Source organism: Onychostruthus taczanowskii, unplaced genomic scaffold (genome assembly GCF_017590055.1).
Source record: "Onychostruthus taczanowskii isolate IOZ18803 unplaced genomic scaffold, ASM1759005v1 scaffold4, whole genome shotgun sequence".
Lineage (NCBI taxonomy): Eukaryota > Metazoa > Chordata > Aves > Passeriformes > Passeridae > Onychostruthus > Onychostruthus taczanowskii.
In genome coordinates this window covers 20,551,405-20,570,703 of record NW_024501459.1, presented here as the reverse complement: position 1 = coordinate 20,570,703, position 19,299 = coordinate 20,551,405, and the positions used below count along the sequence as shown (strand labels likewise).

General features: G+C 42.3%; 1 protein-coding gene across 1 annotated transcript in view; it reads left to right on the top strand.

Annotated features, from left to right (window-relative positions):
- The first annotated feature begins 10,334 nt into the window (after positions 1-10,334).
- NIPAL2 (NIPA like domain containing 2) overlaps positions 10,335-19,299 on the top strand; it is a 49,770-nt gene continuing 40,805 nt past the window's right edge. Inside the window, exon 1 of the mRNA XM_041412546.1 lies at positions 10,335-10,460. Within this exon, the coding sequence (XP_041268480.1) occupies positions 10,335-10,460 (126 nt within the window). The remainder of the gene's footprint in view (positions 10,461-19,299) is intronic.

The following is a 19,299-nucleotide window of genomic DNA, read 5'->3' as shown; positions in this document are numbered from 1 at the left end:
CCTGCCATGCAGCAATGCCAGCTGAAAGACATTGTGTCCCAAATCCCCTTCCCTCTTGCCACTGGGGATGTACATCCATATTTTGACTAGGAAAATATGACTTGTGACACTGACTTGGTGCCTGCCTGGCCACTGGGTTTTCTTGTCTAACCACGCAATACTTTTCACTAGCAATTAGAATTGGTTTTTTCTTCTTCTCTTCAGCAGTCTCTGTCTACACTTGGAGTTTCAAAATTAGCAACCTCAAGAGTTATATAGGCTAAAAAAAATGCTATCCCAGAAGGATGGGATTACATGTAATGCTTTAATATATAAAGGACGGCTCAGAAGCCATGTTCAGGCTTAAGGGCATAATCTCTACTTTCCCATTCCCATATCCCAGGACAGAGGGGAAAAGGAGGATGTATACATACAAAAGATTCATCCTGACATAGCATAAAAATAGAAAAGACAAGGGGCTGAGACAAGACTTTACAGAAATGACAAACACAGCTTGCATCCAATGTAAAAAGTTATGGAAAACCTGTTCTACACTGCAAACTCCAAAATACTATTTCTTGGAGAATTAAAATCACCCTCTAGGAAAAAAGGAAAAAATAAAACCTCCTCAAAATGTCAAAGACACAAACTTCCCCTGGCTCACAGTTTCTGTGCGGATTTGAGCTATTTATAAAGGCAATCTCCACGGTTTCTGTCATGCATTGCTGTTCCGCATGTCCTGAGCTAGCAAACCGGTGGATACAAACCTGATCTATATAACCATGGCAATAAGTGAAGATATCTGTGCACACTCCATGTTGTGCTTATTAAAATAACAGGAATTGCTGCATTTGATTTATAAAGAGATGAGTAGGTTTCTGCATGAAACTCCACTAATAGTTGAAAAAGCCTGTTCTACTGTGGACTGAAAATGGTCTGTCCCCACCCACACATTCATCTGGGATTTGATCACCAACCTTTGAGAGAAGCTCACAGAACCTATTCTACTTAGCAGATTATATTACAGGGCAAAGGAAAACCCTGCAGGCTCAAGATTTGAGGGGAATCCATTTATTCCACATGTTTCCGCAAAGACTGGATGAAGAATTGGAGGATCCGCAGCACCAAAACCTCTCCATGTGCTACACACATAAGCCACTCTTGATTGAAATCCTATAAATCTTTTCCTTATATGATATGTTTCCTTGTCTGGTATAGCTTGATTTCAATTTCAACTGCTCTTTTTTTCCTTTCCATCATGTTCAAAACTATCATAAACAGTCTGTAAACTCTGCATCACAAATGGCTTTCTAATGATAACAAAGGTATTTTCAAATGAAAGATCAGTTCCTCATGTCTAAGTTGGAAAAGGGACAGTGTCATTCAGTTAGAGGTTAAAAAAATCTATTGATCTTAAAATTATTATAATATGCTAAAAATATAATAAATACAGAAAGGAATGTTCTGCAGACCCCAAATTTCTGGCAAGAAAATTAATACTTACTCCAAAGAAAGTTAAAACTCATGAAACATCCATGATGGAGGTATTTTTATATATATATATATAATTTCTATTCTATTTTTTTGAATACATATTCTAACAAAATGGTCTCTGTCTAAAAAATAACCCACATCACAGTGAAAAATATTTTTCTCCACTAGCAAAGTAAGGTTTCTCTTAAATGAGGCACTTAAAATCCATCATTTGCCTGAAGTAAATGTAATACACCTCCAGGACATACCCTTGCAAAATCCTGTTTACTTTCATGGCGATAGTATTCCTCACCAAAGCAAACATCTGCACTTCTGCAGCAAATGCTTCAGGGATCTCTACTTGCTTTTTCAGGAAACATCTGTGTCAATATACCTCATTGAAGATGTTCCCTGCAAAGGAAGTCTATCACCATGTTCTTGATTTATTATTATTTACTGTTGTTCTCTCCAAATAATTCCAAATTTTATCTCCATCTCTGAAGATCTGTATGTTCTGTGCTTGCTTGAATGGTTTTACAAGGATGAAAGCAACATTTCCAAAACACTACAGTGAGTATTGCTGTGGTTACAGCAGAAAAAAAAAAAAAAAAAAAAAGGGAACTTTGATCTTTGGTATTTATAAAAGCTAGTTTATAATCAGGATATCTTATGTGTTCTTAGAACACAAAATAGTTCATTTATGAAAACAGAACTCTTATGGAAATAAACCTATTGGATCTTAATTTAAAATGCAAAGGCATAAAAGGGTTTTGTCCTTTGCAATGTGAAGAAAACTTGTTTCCATTTCGTCAAATATTTTAACAAGGAATATTGTGTATATACAAGGTTTGTGATATCAATTGACTGGTTATTAAACATAGTTCAGCTCTTCCCCTGCTCCCAGCACACTCACAGACACATGTGATATTCATGTTAACAATTTATTTCTTGGAGGGAAGAAACCAGTGTGTTCTCAGTCCAGTTATCCCAGAGGTTGCCTCAGGTTATTTTACTTTTTATGTTTAATATTGCAGGGATTTTATGGATTTACCAAAATACCATAATTTTTATTTTTAAATCACTATTTTTTTAAAACAGATTCAATCCAGATCAGCCCTTATCATACTCTGTTTCAGTTCACTGCCACCATATGTAAGTGTTGTCAAGGCTGTAATCCATAAAGTATCTGGCTCCAGGGCTGGTTTCAGTGTGGTTTTGGAATACAGATTTTATAATATGCAGTTTCCTTCCTCTGAAGTCAGTGGGCTATTCAGTGGAATAAGGTTTCTGAGGCACAGGTCAGCTCTTCAAAGGCACATAGGCATCCAAATCCTGTTTAAGGATATTCCAGTGATTTGAAAGAAGGTGCCTGCCTTATTCCCTCCAAAGAAGGGGGATTTCCTAAACCATAGATAGAGCCAGGTTAAACAGGCACTCAGGCCCTCCCCAGGCAGTTTCTCAACTACTTGTCCCCTACCCTTACTGCCAGGGCACTTACACAAGACATAGGCAGGACATGCCCTTCTTTTGAGACTCAATTTATTCAAGCAGGACCATCCTCAGATTGATCCAGCTCATGCCATGGATGAAACTGAAAGAACTGATGGATTTTTGCCTTTGGATTGCACGAGTTTCAGTAATGTTGCTGCATACACATGTGCAGTGAGCTTGCTGCACAGACCATCTGCATCCACGTGCCTCTGGTGTGGACATCTGGTGCTTCTGGGAACACCAGACTTGCTGAGCTGGAGCAAAGCAGCTGAATAGCAAGCAGGCAATAGCATTGATAGTGTCCAGAAGCTCTGTGCTTTTTGTGTCTTCTCTATGAATGTGCAACCTCTGAAGTTGCCTCAAAGCATCAGATCTGCTGTGTTGGTGTGTGGTGACAAGAGCACGTGCCTCCAGCAGAATTTATCTGCTGCAGCACAGTAGTCACGGCTGTGAAATCTGGAGGGGTGCCAGTGCACTTGGAGCTGTTGTACTGGACCTTCAACTAAAGCTGCTGCACACCCAGAAAGTCAGCCAAACACAGCAAAATCCTCAAAACTAAAGTGAAGCTCCAAGACAGAAAAAGAGGACATGTTTTGGGAAACTCAAATGTATGGCTTTTTGACTCACAGCACCAAAGGAATGTCACTTTGCTCAGTTGTCCCTTGGGTTCTGACTTTCTTATTTGGACTTTCTGATAGATCAGTGTTTGGTGACTTCTTGGTATGTGGACAATGGCAGACCTAGGTCAGAATTTACACAATAATGGTTTCAGCTCTGTACATGTTCATTAGGGAAAGCAGTTTTGAAGGGGCCTTGTGGCTTTAGCTGTTTGAAATGGTGCATATGACTGGAGGAATAAGAAAACATGCACACAAGAGTGTGTGTATGCATGTACAGAACTTAAATCATCAAGCCATCAGGGTGTGGATTGGGCATGTTTGATAGTAGTACAGGTCCTGCCATAGGACAGGTAATAGGAAGCAGGGAAAAGTCTTGCAGCAGGTTACCTTACTCTGAAAAGCTGTCTTTGATTTCAATAGGAGAAAATGCAATCCTCAGATACCTATATTAAAGTAGAAAACTTAATTTGAGCAGATATTAAACTGGGTCATCCAAAGAACAGCTTTGGCCTTCTGGCATTTTCCAGAGTGGGAAGGAGTATGTCAGAGAATAAAAAAAATGCATCACAATTTTCCTGCTATTCATATTTTTTTCCCTAAGTCATCAAAAAACACTCTCTGTGCCCACCTCCTTGGTGACTTCTCATGTTCATTCATAGCCAGAGTAGATACTGCTGCAGTGTTTGGGGTAGAGGTGTATCTTCCCTAACTACAAATGTGAAAAACAGGGCTCTGGATCCTCAGCAAGTTCCCCTCTCCACTCTTGTCATGGATTTGAGGAAGATGCAGGTCTTTGGGTCCATGCTAAGAAACCCCATGGAGATATAGGTTGAGAACAGGACCAAACCAGGCCTCTCACAGACCTCTGGATGGGGAGAAGGATTGAAGGCAGAGCAGATGGGCACGTTCCAAGGATGGAAGAAGTAAGCAGATATTTGAGCAAAACCTCACAGGCAATTTCTTCCAGCTAATCCCTGCCATAATTCTTCTCCCAGCAAAGCTGATCTGGTTCATCATTTCCATGAGGCAAAAGGCATTTTTTGTAGCTGCTCACTTCTCAGAGGTCTTAGACACTTGCTTTTAATCATATAGTGTATGCTGACATCTGGTGGCATTCAGCAACAAAATCTTCATTAAACAAATATGTTTCAGTTTTAAGGAGTCAGCATCCTTACTTTCCCTTAGCTGGGTGCAGAAAAGAATTCCTCCCACATCATTTCAGACTGGGGTTCACTGTAACACATTAGTATGGGACTGGCATGTCCTGGAACTCTTTTGGAACGTGTATGTGAGCAGTGACCTCCAGGTAAGGAAGGGACCATCAGCCAAGGCACCTGACTGTGTTCAAATGCAGTCACAAAACGGAGCACAGGGCATCTTGTCATTCCCTCTTCTGATGCAAAACTATCATGGGTTTTAGCAGGAACAGAACCACTGTAAAATCTTAGGTGGTAACATTTCTGAAATTTATTTTATCTTTATTTCAATTTGGAGGAAAAAAAAAAAAAAACCAAAACAGCATGTATGAACAGCCAGAGAGATGTACCAAAACCTTGTTTCATGGTATGTAATAAGTAGCATGGAATCAGCTGTCACAGTTAAAAGATACCCATGATGTAGCTGTTCCATTAAAAGTTGGATTAAAATCATGTTTAAATTTCATTTCCTTCAGTCCTTATCCTGCTTTTGATTAGTTTTAAAAGCAGTTGATGGTCTTATGATTTGAAGATTTTGCATTTTAAATTTTGTGTACATGGTCTGGAATTTTATGTGAAATTGTGTGTTTGATCTTTGACCTCTGTTTACTACAGTCCTGATTTGCCACTAATTTGATAGCAAGACATGAGGGCCTACTGTAAACAAGCCGCTCACTTTACATAGCTATGTTTGGCTCCTAAATGAAGAAGTATGTATGGAATATACTTTGAGCACTGTAGCCTCCTAAAGAAATAATAAAAACCACATCACTGCTTAGTTCTCCAGGTAACGTTTACATTTGGAGAAAATAAGTTGCATGCCTAATAGAGAGAGAAAATGCAGTTCTTATCCATTTTGGGTTTGTTTGCTTAAAATTAATAGAGAGAGAAAATGCAGTTCTTATCCATTTTGGGTTTGTTTGCTTAAAATTATTCTTTAAAGTACTTGAAAGCTGAGGCTGTCTCTTTTGAAGTCAGTGGGAACTTTGACATTGATTTTAAAAGGATCAGGATTAAGCCTAAATTGGTAGGGTCTAAAAGGCAAAAATGAAAATGTCCAAAGTCTACAAACCTCTCACTGATCCACCATGCAGAAAGGAAGGACAAAAACCTTCTCCAAGGTCTGTAATTTACATCTTGATTCCAGAACTTCTATTTTTTGTACATTTGTAGACTTCAAGATGGAAAGCAACTTTCCAAAGGACTGTAGTTTCCAGCATATGAAGTAGTACACACTTGCACCATGGTCTTGTAAAGCTGCTGGGGGAAGGGAGATGAAAGCTACTTATAAAAATCAACTGACTGTTGGTACACATCTTCCACAAATTGTCCTGCAATATCCATTACACATTATTCCCTGCCTGCAACCTGCTCCAGGCAGATCCCCAGCTCACAGGTACAGCCTTACACATAGTGAGGGACCAGAAAAACTTTGCTTGTAGACATTTAACTCTGATCTTCCTGCTCAAGCTCGGCACTTTTGGCACACATCTGGCACTAGCAGCTGGGTAAAAGCAAGGTCTTCAACTCTCACCTGTACCACCCTGCTGGAATCATCTGTCCGAACACTGAATTTCCCATCATCTGGGCTCAATCCTCACAGTGGAACATCTAAGTACCCTGGAAAAAGGGTACTTTTGGAAGAGAAGGAAACCATTTGGCAGAGAAGGAAACCAATTTGGCAGAGAAAGAAACCATTGACTCTTTAATTCTCTGTCCTGGGAAGTCTCAGTAACTGTGACCAGAGCCGAGTAGTCAAGGACGGGGACTCTTCTCAGCTGAGAGTGTGGCTCATGTACAATAGCAAAGTGTAAGCTCAGAGAAGTCATGGGGCACAGGCAAGCAAACATGAAAAGCCCTCTTATTTCCTCTTCAGACACCCAAGTGCACTCACTGAGTATCCCATATGCAGGGGCGCCGGGTCAAGCTCTTCATGGATGACTTCCAGGGGTTAAAGCAACCGGGGTAGGAAACTGCCTACTCTGTTGGTTTATGAAGTCCCAATATCATACAAGCCAGAGTTCAGGGAGACACACAGATCAGGCACTGTCCCACATCATCTGAACCTGAGCTGACAAAGCATCCATTGCAGTCTCCAAATCCTTGTGACCAAATAGAGGAACAGAGGGATGATGTTTGGCCCAAGAATAACAGATAGAAATGCAGCGTCCAAGTGAGGGAATCCGTGCAATTAATACCCAAAACAGTCTCTTGCATCTCCATTGCTCAGAAATATACCAAGGTGTTAAAAACTAGATGAGATGTAATCTCCCAGGCTGTGAAGTCCCTTCTCTTCTACCTAAAAATTACAGGCAATAGAATGAGAGGAGTCAAACACTGCACCTGCAGCTTACTCTCTTTAACCAGCCTTGAGATTTCTCAGCAAACCAACTCAAGCAATGTCTACTCCATCTTCACAGGTGCTGCCTTGTGCTGTGTGCTACTCCACGGGAGTGAGATTCTACTTACAGGGAGAAACAGTCCTGTCCTGATACTGACATGGTCAGCCACCACAGAGACACAAATCTGCACATCTGTTGCCTTTGCCCATGTATAAAAACAGACAGATCCAGCAACAGCAAGTCAGGTCACCTTTTATTGAGGTATTTTTTGAGCTACCCCAGTTTCCCCACAGCACAACAAATACAACAACCAGAAATGCATAGAGAGATTTGTACATGGTGTGTTCTGCACATATCCCCAGTGAAGTGACCTTGCTAATGTGTTGTAGTACCCACTGAAAATGCCTTACATTTCCATGTTTTTGAAATGGCTGTAGTCTATCCTGCCGGCCCAGCTGGCAGAAGACACCCCTGATCTGAAGACGCCCCTGACCCTCAAATGGAACTTGAATTTGGGAACAAATTTTCAGCACAGCTGTGTGCCACTGAAAACTGGGAGTAATGTTCTCAGTTAAAACATCCTGCAGATCCCATCTTCTGCTTCCACTGCACGGGACATTTCCTCAGGATATTTTAGGATCCAGTCCTAAGGACTTAATACATTTATGCCAAACCTCAGCTTCACTTTTAGCCTGAAAATAGAAATGCACAAGTGTAGGGACTTTGGTATATAGTTGTTTTTCCTAGTGGAGGGTAGTAACTGAGCAGAAATAGTTTTTAAAATATTCTTTAATATTTTAATAGGGATGGCTTACAATGTAAAGAAAAGTTAAATTAATCTGAATAACTGAATAACAGTTTTATATGCAAGACAATCAGAGATCTTTAACAAATAAAGGATGCCATATGAGCCCCTGGAATGTTTAGACTGAGCTGGTATGTCTGGACCCAACTGTGGAACAACGATCTGTCACTGTTAGATCAACTTCAAAAGCAATTCAACAAGGGCTCCATGCAGACAGCATTACAGAAAACCTGTTCCAATAGCTTTCTTATGCAAGAGAAAACCACAGTCATATTTGTATTTTAGGCAGTGAACCAACAAGAATGAAGCAAAACAACAGCAACTGTCCCCAAGAGATATTTTGGGCTGCTCCTCTCCTCCCACTCCCCTTACACTCCTTTTCAATCTCCTACCAATCTGGGCATTTTTTGGCAGCAGAGAACCATACTGAAAAAGTCATTGGCAGGCTGATAGGGACCACTGTGGCTTTCAGCTACCAAAGACAATTTCTCCAGCCTGGGGGACCATCAACCTCTTTGCTCCTTATTTTGAGCTGGGGCAGAGGTGACTGCATGAAGAAGGGTGAGGAATGGGAGAACTTTCCTCAGCTCAGCAACCTTTGACAATCATTGCTGCTTTTCCTCTTCATCTCAGGATCTGCTATACAACAAGTGCAAATTGAGAATGACAAATAAGAACATTAGCCTGGTGTTTCTGCTCAAATGATCCGCCTTGAAGTAGCTGATGCTGACACTTAAATTGTCAGCAGACCTCTAGTGTAGCGCTCCAGTTAGAAGAATGGGTCCTTTCACACTTCCCTCTGGGCTATTGTTTCAACTCTCTCTAGACAGGGCAAATATCATTGCAGCAGTTTACACTCCAGTTTCACTGCACTGCTTATTTTGCAACCATAATCAAGATTGCCTAGAATTTTTTTCTATAATGTAAGCTTAGACTGCAGAGAATAATTACACAACACTGTAAAAATAATCTGCAGCAATTTACACAGCCATGAAATACTGGAGCTGGTTTTTTTCCAGCATACCTATATATACATGGCTGCAGCTAATTCCAATATTTACAAAGGACTCACTGGAGCTGTGATCACTGAAACTGGTATTTCAAGTTAGGCCACATGCATGAACAAAACATTTATTGTTGTAAGACAAGATTTTGTATTTTGGGGTGTTATACCATCATCTAACTGAAGCATTACCTTGCCTCTTCTGACTTTTCTATATCTGGATTCAAATAACCTTGCCTCTTCTGACTTTTCTTCTGTCTGGATTCAAATAACATCCTTGTGGCTAAGACATTATGCATTCAAGTTGGAAAGCATTAATTTAGCTACAGTTTCTTTCCTGTAATTGTGTTTCTTCTATTTTTGACCAAATTAATCATACTGGCAGTCAGCTTTGCTGCTGCTCATTTCTGTTAAGGATCATATCTCCTTGCCTGCTGGAAGCTCGGTCCCCAGCCTGCTCTCCTGCATGCTGACTTGTTCTCTCTCAATGCATCTTGCTGATGGTAGGACCACAGGCCCTACTGGGACTAAGCAATCAATACCAGTTCTTCTTAAGAGTAGGAGAAAGCCATTGTATCAGGGAGCAAAATATCTGCCTGCTGACCCTTGTCTGCTGCAATAATTGTCAGGATTCTGGGTGCTTTCAAACCCAGCTAAGCAAAGGAATGAGCTAATACATGTTGGTTCCTCCAAGGTACAGTATGAGCTCTCTGGATTGCACACAGTTGTATTTGTTGTCAACAGCCTGAAGATGTGGAATGTTAATATTTCTTTCTATGCTTTTCTGGAGAGGCCTACTTCTGATTCCTATGTAATTCTGCCAAGCTCAACCTTGTAGCTTTACACTCCCTTTAATGAGCTTGTTTAGTTATTGTTTTCCCCAGAAGAAACAAATTATAAAATCAAAACTAAAAGAATGAATGAATAAAGCCACAGACTGGGAACGAACACATTGCCTGAAGTCTCTGCAGAGAAACTATTCAGGAAATAGATAGAAGAGAAAAATACAGGACATAAGTAAGAATTTACTTATAGTAAGTGACTATCTGCCTTTGGGAACAAAAACTTCTAAGTTTTGCAATCTAGCAATGAGGAATTAATACTTAACCATTAGGTTTAGGCAGTGATTTGAAGGAGTTAAATTCCCAGGCTGCCTCTTCAGAGCAGGGTGGGGCATTGGGGAAGTCAGAGACTGAAAAAAAGGCACCTGAATGCCCTGGGAAGGAGCAGCAAAACCTTCTGTCAAGCTCCTCTTCCTCTCTTATGCTCCAACTACTCTCCAGCTAAGGGTGTCCTGGTGCACACCAGCAGCTGCATGCAGGGTGACCCATGAGAAGATCCTTCCTCACATCAGGAAAAGAGTGCCACATCCACCTCCTGTTCGCCTCACAGCCACCCCTCCCCACTGGTGTGACATTGCATGGCATGGCCAGTGGCTGGGACCTGAGGGCAGGGACATGGACATCATCCCAGGCATCTCGGAATGCATCCTTTGGGGGAGCAGGAGCCGGGAGTGAGCCCCTGTCCGGCCCCTGGTACAGCGCACACAAGGTAAGTGCCCAGCGTGCAGCACCAGCAACAAGAGGGCTTGGGGAGAGGGGGGCCAAATTCAGCCTCTGTCCTCTGAAGAGCCCCATTCCAGCACCTGTTTGCTGCTGGCTCTGCTCCCTCTTCACCCCATTGTCCAGCCTGCACTGGCCTGGCTCCCTCTCCGAGCCGTCCTTTCTGAGCAGGAACTGGGCAGAGCTGTTCTGTTCTATGCTAGAGCAGCACTGGTTTTTGTCATCTGTGTTTCTGTCATTGTCAGTGTTGACAATGGATTTAGGCAACTGCAAAAGAGACTGAAGCAGCCCTAAGTGCTAGCAATTTGAAGCATCTGCTAACAATAAAAATGAATTGGAGGTTGATTAAACCCTTTACCTTTTCTCTGCTTTTGTTTCCCGAGATAGAAGACATGGAAGGATATCCAGGATATTCTTGATTTTTCTCTGCATAAGAGGCAAAACACTTTGTCATGATGTAAAGTATTGATATAAATTGTGCAAAAAATGGCTTACAACTAGCTGCTCTCCTTTTCTAGGAGCAGCCCAGTAGCAGGTGACAGCCTGAAGAAGGTCCCAAAAACTTTCCCCTCTGGATTCTGCATTTGCTGCTGGGTGGATATCCATTTGGCAGGGTGCATTTTTCAGCCCCATATTCTCAGAGCAAAGGAAAACTGAGAATTCCTGTGCACAGGTCCCTGGAGCAGCAGGACACCTGGCTGGCAGTGCTTCCCAGGACTAGAGCTGGGGTCTTCTCCTGGGAGATAAGAATGTGGAGCCAATGGTTTTACTGTGGGTTTGTGAATTGGGGTCCCAAGGCTTGCCCAGCTGCCAAGAATATGGCAGCAATAGGGAATTCCCTTGGCACGGGGATACCCACTTTCATGTCAAAGTGGGGGGTTTTTGTTTGCTTGGAAAACCTCCCGGTCCTGTTCCTGTACTCCTTGGGGTTGTTGCATGAGTATTGCTGTTTTGTAAACGTGGTAGTTTTCTGGGTAGACCTCAATAATATTTTAGAGATGCTTGAGACTGATATTATTTTATTTTATTTACTTTAGTTGCAGCTTTGGAGATGTAATGGGTAACTATGGGTCATGTGTTGATGCCAACCTTAATTTTTCCAATAATTAAATTTTTTTGTCTGCCCCCTTTTCCACATTTTACTTTTTTTGAAGCCTCAGAAATAATTCCCTCCTCCCATTCATGGCTATCCTGGCTGTGATTCAGTGGATCATTCCATTTTCAGGTCTTCACACAGGGCTCTTTCCCTTCCCCTTTTCTTGAGGTCATTTCGTCCCCTTGTTTGAAAAGGAGCTCTTTGTTTTCTCCCTCTACAAGGACCATAACTGCACTGGCTCTGAGCTGCCGGGGAACAATCCAAGACAGCTGAGGTGAATTACTTTTGGGGGAGTATTTTTCAGCCCGTTCAACTGCATGAGGAGGTGAAAGAGTGAGATCCCCTTTCAAGAGCTCCTAGACATGAGGGGCTTGGCACAGCTGCCAGTTGCAGTTGCCTAGTCCACATGGGCATCAGACACATCCACCCAGGAGCAGGAGATCTGATACATTTTTTAGGGAAATCCATGGCACTGGACTAGGCCTTCAGTGATGTCTGTAAACACTCAGCTCCCTGGAAAAACTTACAGTGGCTGTGTCCATGTGGCTGTGTAGTATAATGCTTCTTTCTGTTGGAATTACATTTCTTTGTCTTTTGATTTAATTTGGATTATTCTCCTGAGAGGTCCCTGATCAGGCTGATTGTATGCTAGCTGTTGGCATAAGGGTGGAAGGGGGCACACATGGCCATGGGGAAGAACAGTGGAGGTAGGATTTCTCCTTGACATCATCACAGCTGATATAGCTTGGTTGATACTGCCTGAAGTGCTGCATCTCTGAAATCAGCCACACCCAGGCCGTGCTCCCTCAGCCCTCCCTGTACAGGCAAGGTGTGTTATGGGACATGTGTTTAATGGTGCAGTAAAATCTGATGAAATATGTACTTAGAAATACCTGAAGTATTTCCTGCAAAATAATATTGTAATATTTTTGTGTCTGCTGGAGTAATGAGTGTAGGAAGCCACAACATGTGGGCTTTGTCTGCTTAATAGAAAGTGTATGTAATTGCCTCAGTGTAATAAATTTTTATTTCCCTCAAGACTTCTCATAGGTTTTTTACTTATTTACAATATTGATGTTTATGGACAAAAACAATTTGCAGGATTAGCTGAGATTACTATCTACAGTACTGATCTTGGTTTGACTTTGTATTATCAGAGTAGGAGAAAACATCTGGATGAGAACGGTCACTGAGAGCTCAGATGTAATAGAATCATAGAATGGTTTGGGTCAGGAGGGACCTTACAGGCTGGCTGGTTCCATGGGCAGGAACAGCTTCCACTAGACCATGTTGCTCAGAGCCCCATAACAACTCTCCCATAACTCAGCATTTCACATATCTGTGGTGTGTAGACACAGTGTGTAGTTATACAAGTGCAGAAGCTGAGCCAGAGAAAGAAATTTATTTCAGTTCTGCTTTTTTCCCTCTTTGCCTGCCACTTCATAGACTCTGAGTTATTACTGGCTGCCCAGACAGACACCTTGAAAGATTGTCTTATATTGTGGGTTGCAGGAATAAATCATTTCTGCTGTGTATTTAGGGGTTGACAGTGCTGACAGTTCCTTCAGATGGCTCTGTGGCCTCTTGTCCCCTCACAGTGTATCAGAGCCTGTCAGCTGGTGAGTGTGTGCCTGATGCCTCGAGGGGTCTCATCAGCCAGCGGTGCTGGCTGCTATCACGTGTGGTGAGAAATCCCACAGATTAAGCAGATTCTTGTAGAAGTTTTTCTACTCTGCCTTCTAACATATAGATGAAATCTAGAATTTGTGTGGAATGCCACAATTGAGGTTTTTAGCTCATCCTGTTCAAGAGAAGCATCTTCAGTGCTTCAACTCTCCTCTCTTTACTTGGGGCTTGATGTCTAGTGCCACTGAGCCTCAGAAAGGTGGGAGCATCATTTGGTCTCATTTTTTTCAGTGCCTGCTGGTACTTTTGATGCCATGAGGGCTGCTTCACCTGTGCTGTGAGGGACTCAAGGCAGGAAGGTAGGGAGCTGTCTCCATGGAGAGAAACATTTTCTCTCCATTTGCCTTGGCTGAGGAAGCACCCCAGAAACAGTGAGGGTTCCTTCAGCTGGGACCATTACCAGAGAAAAGTGTTGTCATGGTTCATCACTAAAAACATTCACCAGGACATTTTAAACACTTAAGCAATGGCATTTCCAACCATGGCTTTCAATTAGGAAAAGCCCTAGAGCAAGTCAAGGTGTCCAGTGGAAGTGTGGTGGAATCACAGGACAGCATGGCCACAGCACAGGTGGGTTTCAATCAGGACATCTTTGCTCTGCAGGAGGGAAGAGAAAGGCTGTTGAAGGCAAACTTTCCTGGGGTTTTTAATGCTATTTTCTCAGTCTCTGTAGGATACCTCAGTCTCCAGTCTGCTCCCTGATGCACTGCAGATGTTGGCTTTTTCAGGTTAATCAGTAAACCAGTCCCTGAGCGTGGGGAAAATAGAGACAAATGTCCTCACCCAGCTTTCTGCTGGTGCACTCATCTCTGAAGACTGCAGTGAAGTTTTTCCTGTTCAACACCATCCCTTCAGCTCTTTATTCTAAAACTCTTCACTGAAAGCAAACAAGGGTATCAAAACACTGAGTCTATTTCATCCTGTTGTCCTTTACCTGTCAGATTTCAGAGTTCATGCAGTTTCAGTTTCTTTTATCTTATTGGGAAATGTGTTTGGGAGAAAATGCATACATTTCTTAGGTATTAGAGAAATGTGTATTATTTTCAGCCCTAATAAATCAAAACTTAGGAAGAGGACTATGTTCAGACTTTCAAACACAACCTTTTTGAATCTCTTATAGGGGAATTCAAAACTTAAATGTTATAATGAAGCACATGATCACAGAATGGGTAAGGTTGGAAGGAATCACAGAATGGGTAAGGTTAGAGATCATCTAGCTCAACCTCCCTGCTCGAGTAGGGCCCCCTAGAACACATTACTCAGAATTGTGTCCAAAAGATTTTTGAATCATTCCAGAGGAGGAGACTCTACAGCCTCTCTGGGCAGCCTGTTTCAGTGCTCTGTCAGCCTCACAGTAAAAAAGTTCTTCCTATGTTCAGAAGGAATCTCCTATATTTCAGTTTCTGCTCACTGCAGCTAGAAGCAAGAAGCTTTGCACGATTTTCCGGTGTTGTTCTGCTGTCAAGAATCCAGCAACTTTCCATGGTTTAGTGCCCATTTAACTATTTTCTGGTAGAAAACAATTTGTGGCTTTGGCTCACAAATGCAGGACTCTCAACTGGGCTAGCTTGCAGACAAGCTCTCAGGCTCTGCCAGAGCTGTAGGTCTGATTTGCTGAGGGTTTGTTCTCATTAGCTTTAGTGTGACCAAGAAGCCGACACAAGAAGACAAAATTGAACACTGCTTAGAAAATATTGCCCATATCTTTTTTTAACCTCATTCATCCACTCTGCTGTGCTGAACATCAACTGTCCCTGCAGATGTAAAGATCACATCTCTGATGTGAAATGAGCACACAGCTTATAGACTGCAGCCTCCAGCTTAAAGAGAGATCAGCTGCTGTTTGGGAACTTACTCATGACTCAAAGGTAAGGGAAATAAGTACAGGAAAGCATTAGCCCTTGCCTGTCCTTTTGCACAATACTGTAAGCATGTCTGTATCATCCCAGCTCTCAAATTCCATGGGAAAATATAGGGGTTTTTCCCATCAACCACTGCAAGCAGAGTGGGAGCAAACCATGAAGCTGTTTATACCTGTGAATATAGAGGAGGCTGGACATGGGGCAGAAGGTCTGGAACAATGCTGCCCAAAGACTGGAGGCAATATGCAGTTTTATGAGCCTGCTTGAGGAGTCACCTGCTTATCTGGTTTCCACCAGGCACTTTTTGGGGTCCCAGAGCAGAATTTCCGTGTGTGTGTCATTGGCAGGCTCTAGTATTCTGCTTGGGTTCCCCCTACAAATCCTGGAAGGAGCCATGTGCCCGTGGCAGTTTCCTGCTAAGCCCAGCGTGGTGCTGACAGCAGAGAACAGCAAACCAACCCAGCTCCACACCCTGAGCTTGGGGCACACAGGCTCAGAGCAAATGCTGATGATGGGAGAGCTCACAGTCCATCTATTCTGGGCATTTTCTTCTCTTCAGCATTGCTGGCAGAGCTGCTTGCAGGAGTGTTTTCTTGCCTGACAGACAACAGAAGCTGGTGAGAAAAACCCTTTTATTTAGGCTGATAGCTCACAATTAATTTTGAAAAAGTCTTGGTAGCTCTTCCTGGACACCAATGCAGGACATTGGAAATGAATGCTCTTACAGAGCTGGGGCCATGCTAAGCACCAGCTGTATCTGCTCCAAGTGTCTGTTGCCTGATTCTCACTGGGCTATTGTTCACAAATATTGTTCACAGTTCTCTGACTGTTTTCCATGCTTCCCTTCCTAGCAGATGCTATAGTAAAATGAGTTTTAATTTTTTTCTGAGGACATCAAAGAATATTTGCATTCGATTTTTTTCTTTTTTTTACTGATGATTGAGGTGACTGCAAGTTAAACAGGAGCTTTGTAATTATACTAATCTGTTTTAAGAGGCGTGATAATGTTAATTAGGAAATTTCTAGGCTGTAAGGAACATTACAATACTTGTCATTTGTCAGAAAGTGGGGTGCAGAAGACAGATGCAAAGAAACTTGAGTCACTAATTACACATATCCTACCTAGAGCAGAATTTAGTTTTGCTTCAGACTACTTCAAAATGGTATGTTGAAGAAAAATGGGGTGCATAGTGCAGGCTGTGTCTGCTATCCAGCTTAGCCACTGACTGGAGGGCTTAAACTGTGGAGCCAGCAGAGCAGGGCAAGTCCTCCTCTTCCCTTAGGCAGCACTGAGTGGGAAAGACCAGGCATGGCATGAATCTGAATCCCTGCACTGCTTTGGACGTGCCTGGCTCAGTGTAGTGCTTTGCCCTTTCTGTCCCCATCTTCCAGACCTAGTCTACAAAGAATGCCTTTAAATTAAGCTGGCTGTGGCCGCTGTGTTGATTTTTCAGTCTCACAGCATGTCTGTGAGTTGCAAAGTGATGGAGGGTGAGAGACTGGCTGCTGATACAACACCTGTCTGTTCCTGAGATTTCATGAGGTTGCTCTTTGGATCTAGGACATTGCTGTCACACAAAGGAGTAGTGCTGATCCCACCTTGAATCTCTGCTTCTGCTGCTTCATTTGCCCTAGCACTCATTTGACCCCTTGATGAGGCAATTTTTCTGGGTAAATTGGCAGGAGAATACTCACTGATGTAATTTTTAAAATAAAAGTCGACTTTCATGTAAAATCTCACCTGTAATACCTTAAGATTTTGTGATCCAAAGACTGCATTGCTCTTTGTATCTTAAGAATGATCCTTCTTTTAGTATGGTCTTGAAGTTTGCTTTGGGAATTAACAAAAAATATGTCTGAATCTTATCCTTGCTTGTCTCCAATAGTCTGCCATACCTGATTAAGTCCTCTTTGAAGGAAGCACAGAACCCCAAATTATTCAAGCAGAAATCTGACCAAACTAAAAAAAAAAAAAATCTTTAAAAAGACGAACATACAAGACCGTGCTCTTCAGTCATAAAGGAGGTGGGGACCTTTGACTAACCTGGTAACTGAAGATTGAGATTATTTCACTTGGAGTTTTGGTGACATGTATAAACGGTTATGCTCATGTTTATAATGTCACCATGGTTGTCCCAGAAGAATGGCATTCACTAATGTGAGCAGTGGGGAGATATGCTTTCCATGCTTTGACTAATATGAACTTTGAAACATGCGGCCAGCAGCTTCAAAGAACAGCCAGTTGGTGTGTGAATCAACACTGGCCTGGAGCAGAGCTCTTGTGGAAGGGATATTTGCAGTGTGCTCAAAAGTAAATAGTCAGCATCAAACTGAACAGATGTGTGCTGCTTGGACTGAGGTTATAATGGTGTAACTCCACTCTCCTCAATGACATTCATGGCTGATTTACATCATCTAGCCTAGAAGCTTTGGCCTTGTTTGGTGATATGAACTGTTTTGCCCACAATGGGGAAATGAAGAGAGGTTATGGAACTCTAATAGTGAGAAGTCACAGAATTGTGAAACTCTTGGATGAGGCCACAGCCACTCTGGCTATATTTCCCTTTGTATCCTGCTGAGGTTTGCAGAAATAACACTGTAATGTAGAGCTCTCTGGTAAAGTGCAAGGTTTGGAGGAAGTCCCTCCAGGCACAAAAACAATGACTCAGAGCAAAGCAAATACTGGCTCCTTGGGCAGGACTTCATGGTGGTGAGGTGAGGTGGTAACACAGAAATGCACATCCCTTTGTGGGCAAGTCTACCTCTTGCTGATTTAATTCCCTAGAACCAAATCAGCCGCATGGGAGCTGAGGTCTCCACCAGAGTCCTAGCTAACACGTTCAATGACTTGGCTGTCATCCTGGTGGAAACAAAGTAATTTTGCCAGCTGATACGGATTGTACTCGAAGCCCTTTTCTTCAACAGCCAAGGATATTCCACTGTAAATATGTTCCTGTGAAAAACAACAAAAATATGGGGTTTGTATGTATAACAGACTTGTACTCACACAGTTAACTCTCAATTAAAACCTAGTTTATTTTTTTGGGCTCCAGCTTGGGAGTAAATAGATCGTGACTCCATTTACTTTGCTTTATGACTCTAACATACTATTTCTTAATGTTTCTTTTCCATTTTTATTGAGGGTATTGTCATGGGTTTGGGGATTTTTTTCTGCTAATTGTCAAAAGGTTCTTTTATTTTTGACTTCATATCATATTATTTACTTTCCTTTGTTTCTCTCTCTTTCAGTAACAGCCTTTTGCTCTCAGCAGTGACTAAAGCACCATGAACATTTTCATTCAGGTCTGTGTTATCATGCAGCAATGACTCAGTCATCATGTCAAGATGACCAAGAGCAAAGCTTGCCATGTCTGCAGAAGCTTCTGTCAAATAAATAATAGTAGCTTTCACCTGATCAAGTCTCTAGATCCATCTCTTGACTATTGTACTTGTTTTTGCCAGAGTTAATGTTCTTCATAGTAATTTGTGTGGCTTATGTTTTGGACTTATGATAAAAAAGTATTTCTAGCAATCAGGATGTTTAGTTACTGCTGAGCAGTGCTTGCACAGCACTGAGGTGTGCTTTGTTTCTCATACTGCCCCATCAGTGTGTGGGCTGGGGATGCACATGAAGCAGGAAGGGGACACAGCTGGGACAGTGGCCCCCAAGTGACCAAAGGAATATTCCATACCATATGGTGCTGTGCTCAGCATGTAAAGCAGGGGGAAGAAGGGAAAAGGGGGACATTTGGCATTGGCTCTCCTAGGTCACCATTACCCATGATGGAGCCCTGCTTCTGTAGAAGTGGCTGAACACTTATACACCGATGGGAAGCAGTGAATGAATTCCTGATATTGCTTTGCTTCTCATGCAGCATTTTCTTTATCTATTAAACTGTCTCTGTCTCAACCCACAAGTTTTTGCACTTTTACCCTTCCAGTTTTCTCCCCCATCTTGCTGGAAGAGTGGCTCCAGCTGCGTGAGGTTGAGCTGCTGGCTGTGTGATAACCACACATCAGAGGCTGCCAGGACAAACTGAAAAGCAGTGCATGGTTAAAAGCATGCATGTGAGAGATAATAGCATCTGGCTCATGAAAACAATACTCCGTTCTCCTTCATCTCTTCAATTCCTGAAAAGGAATTTATCTTCCTCACCCCATTTCCATAGTAATCCCTGTCAAGA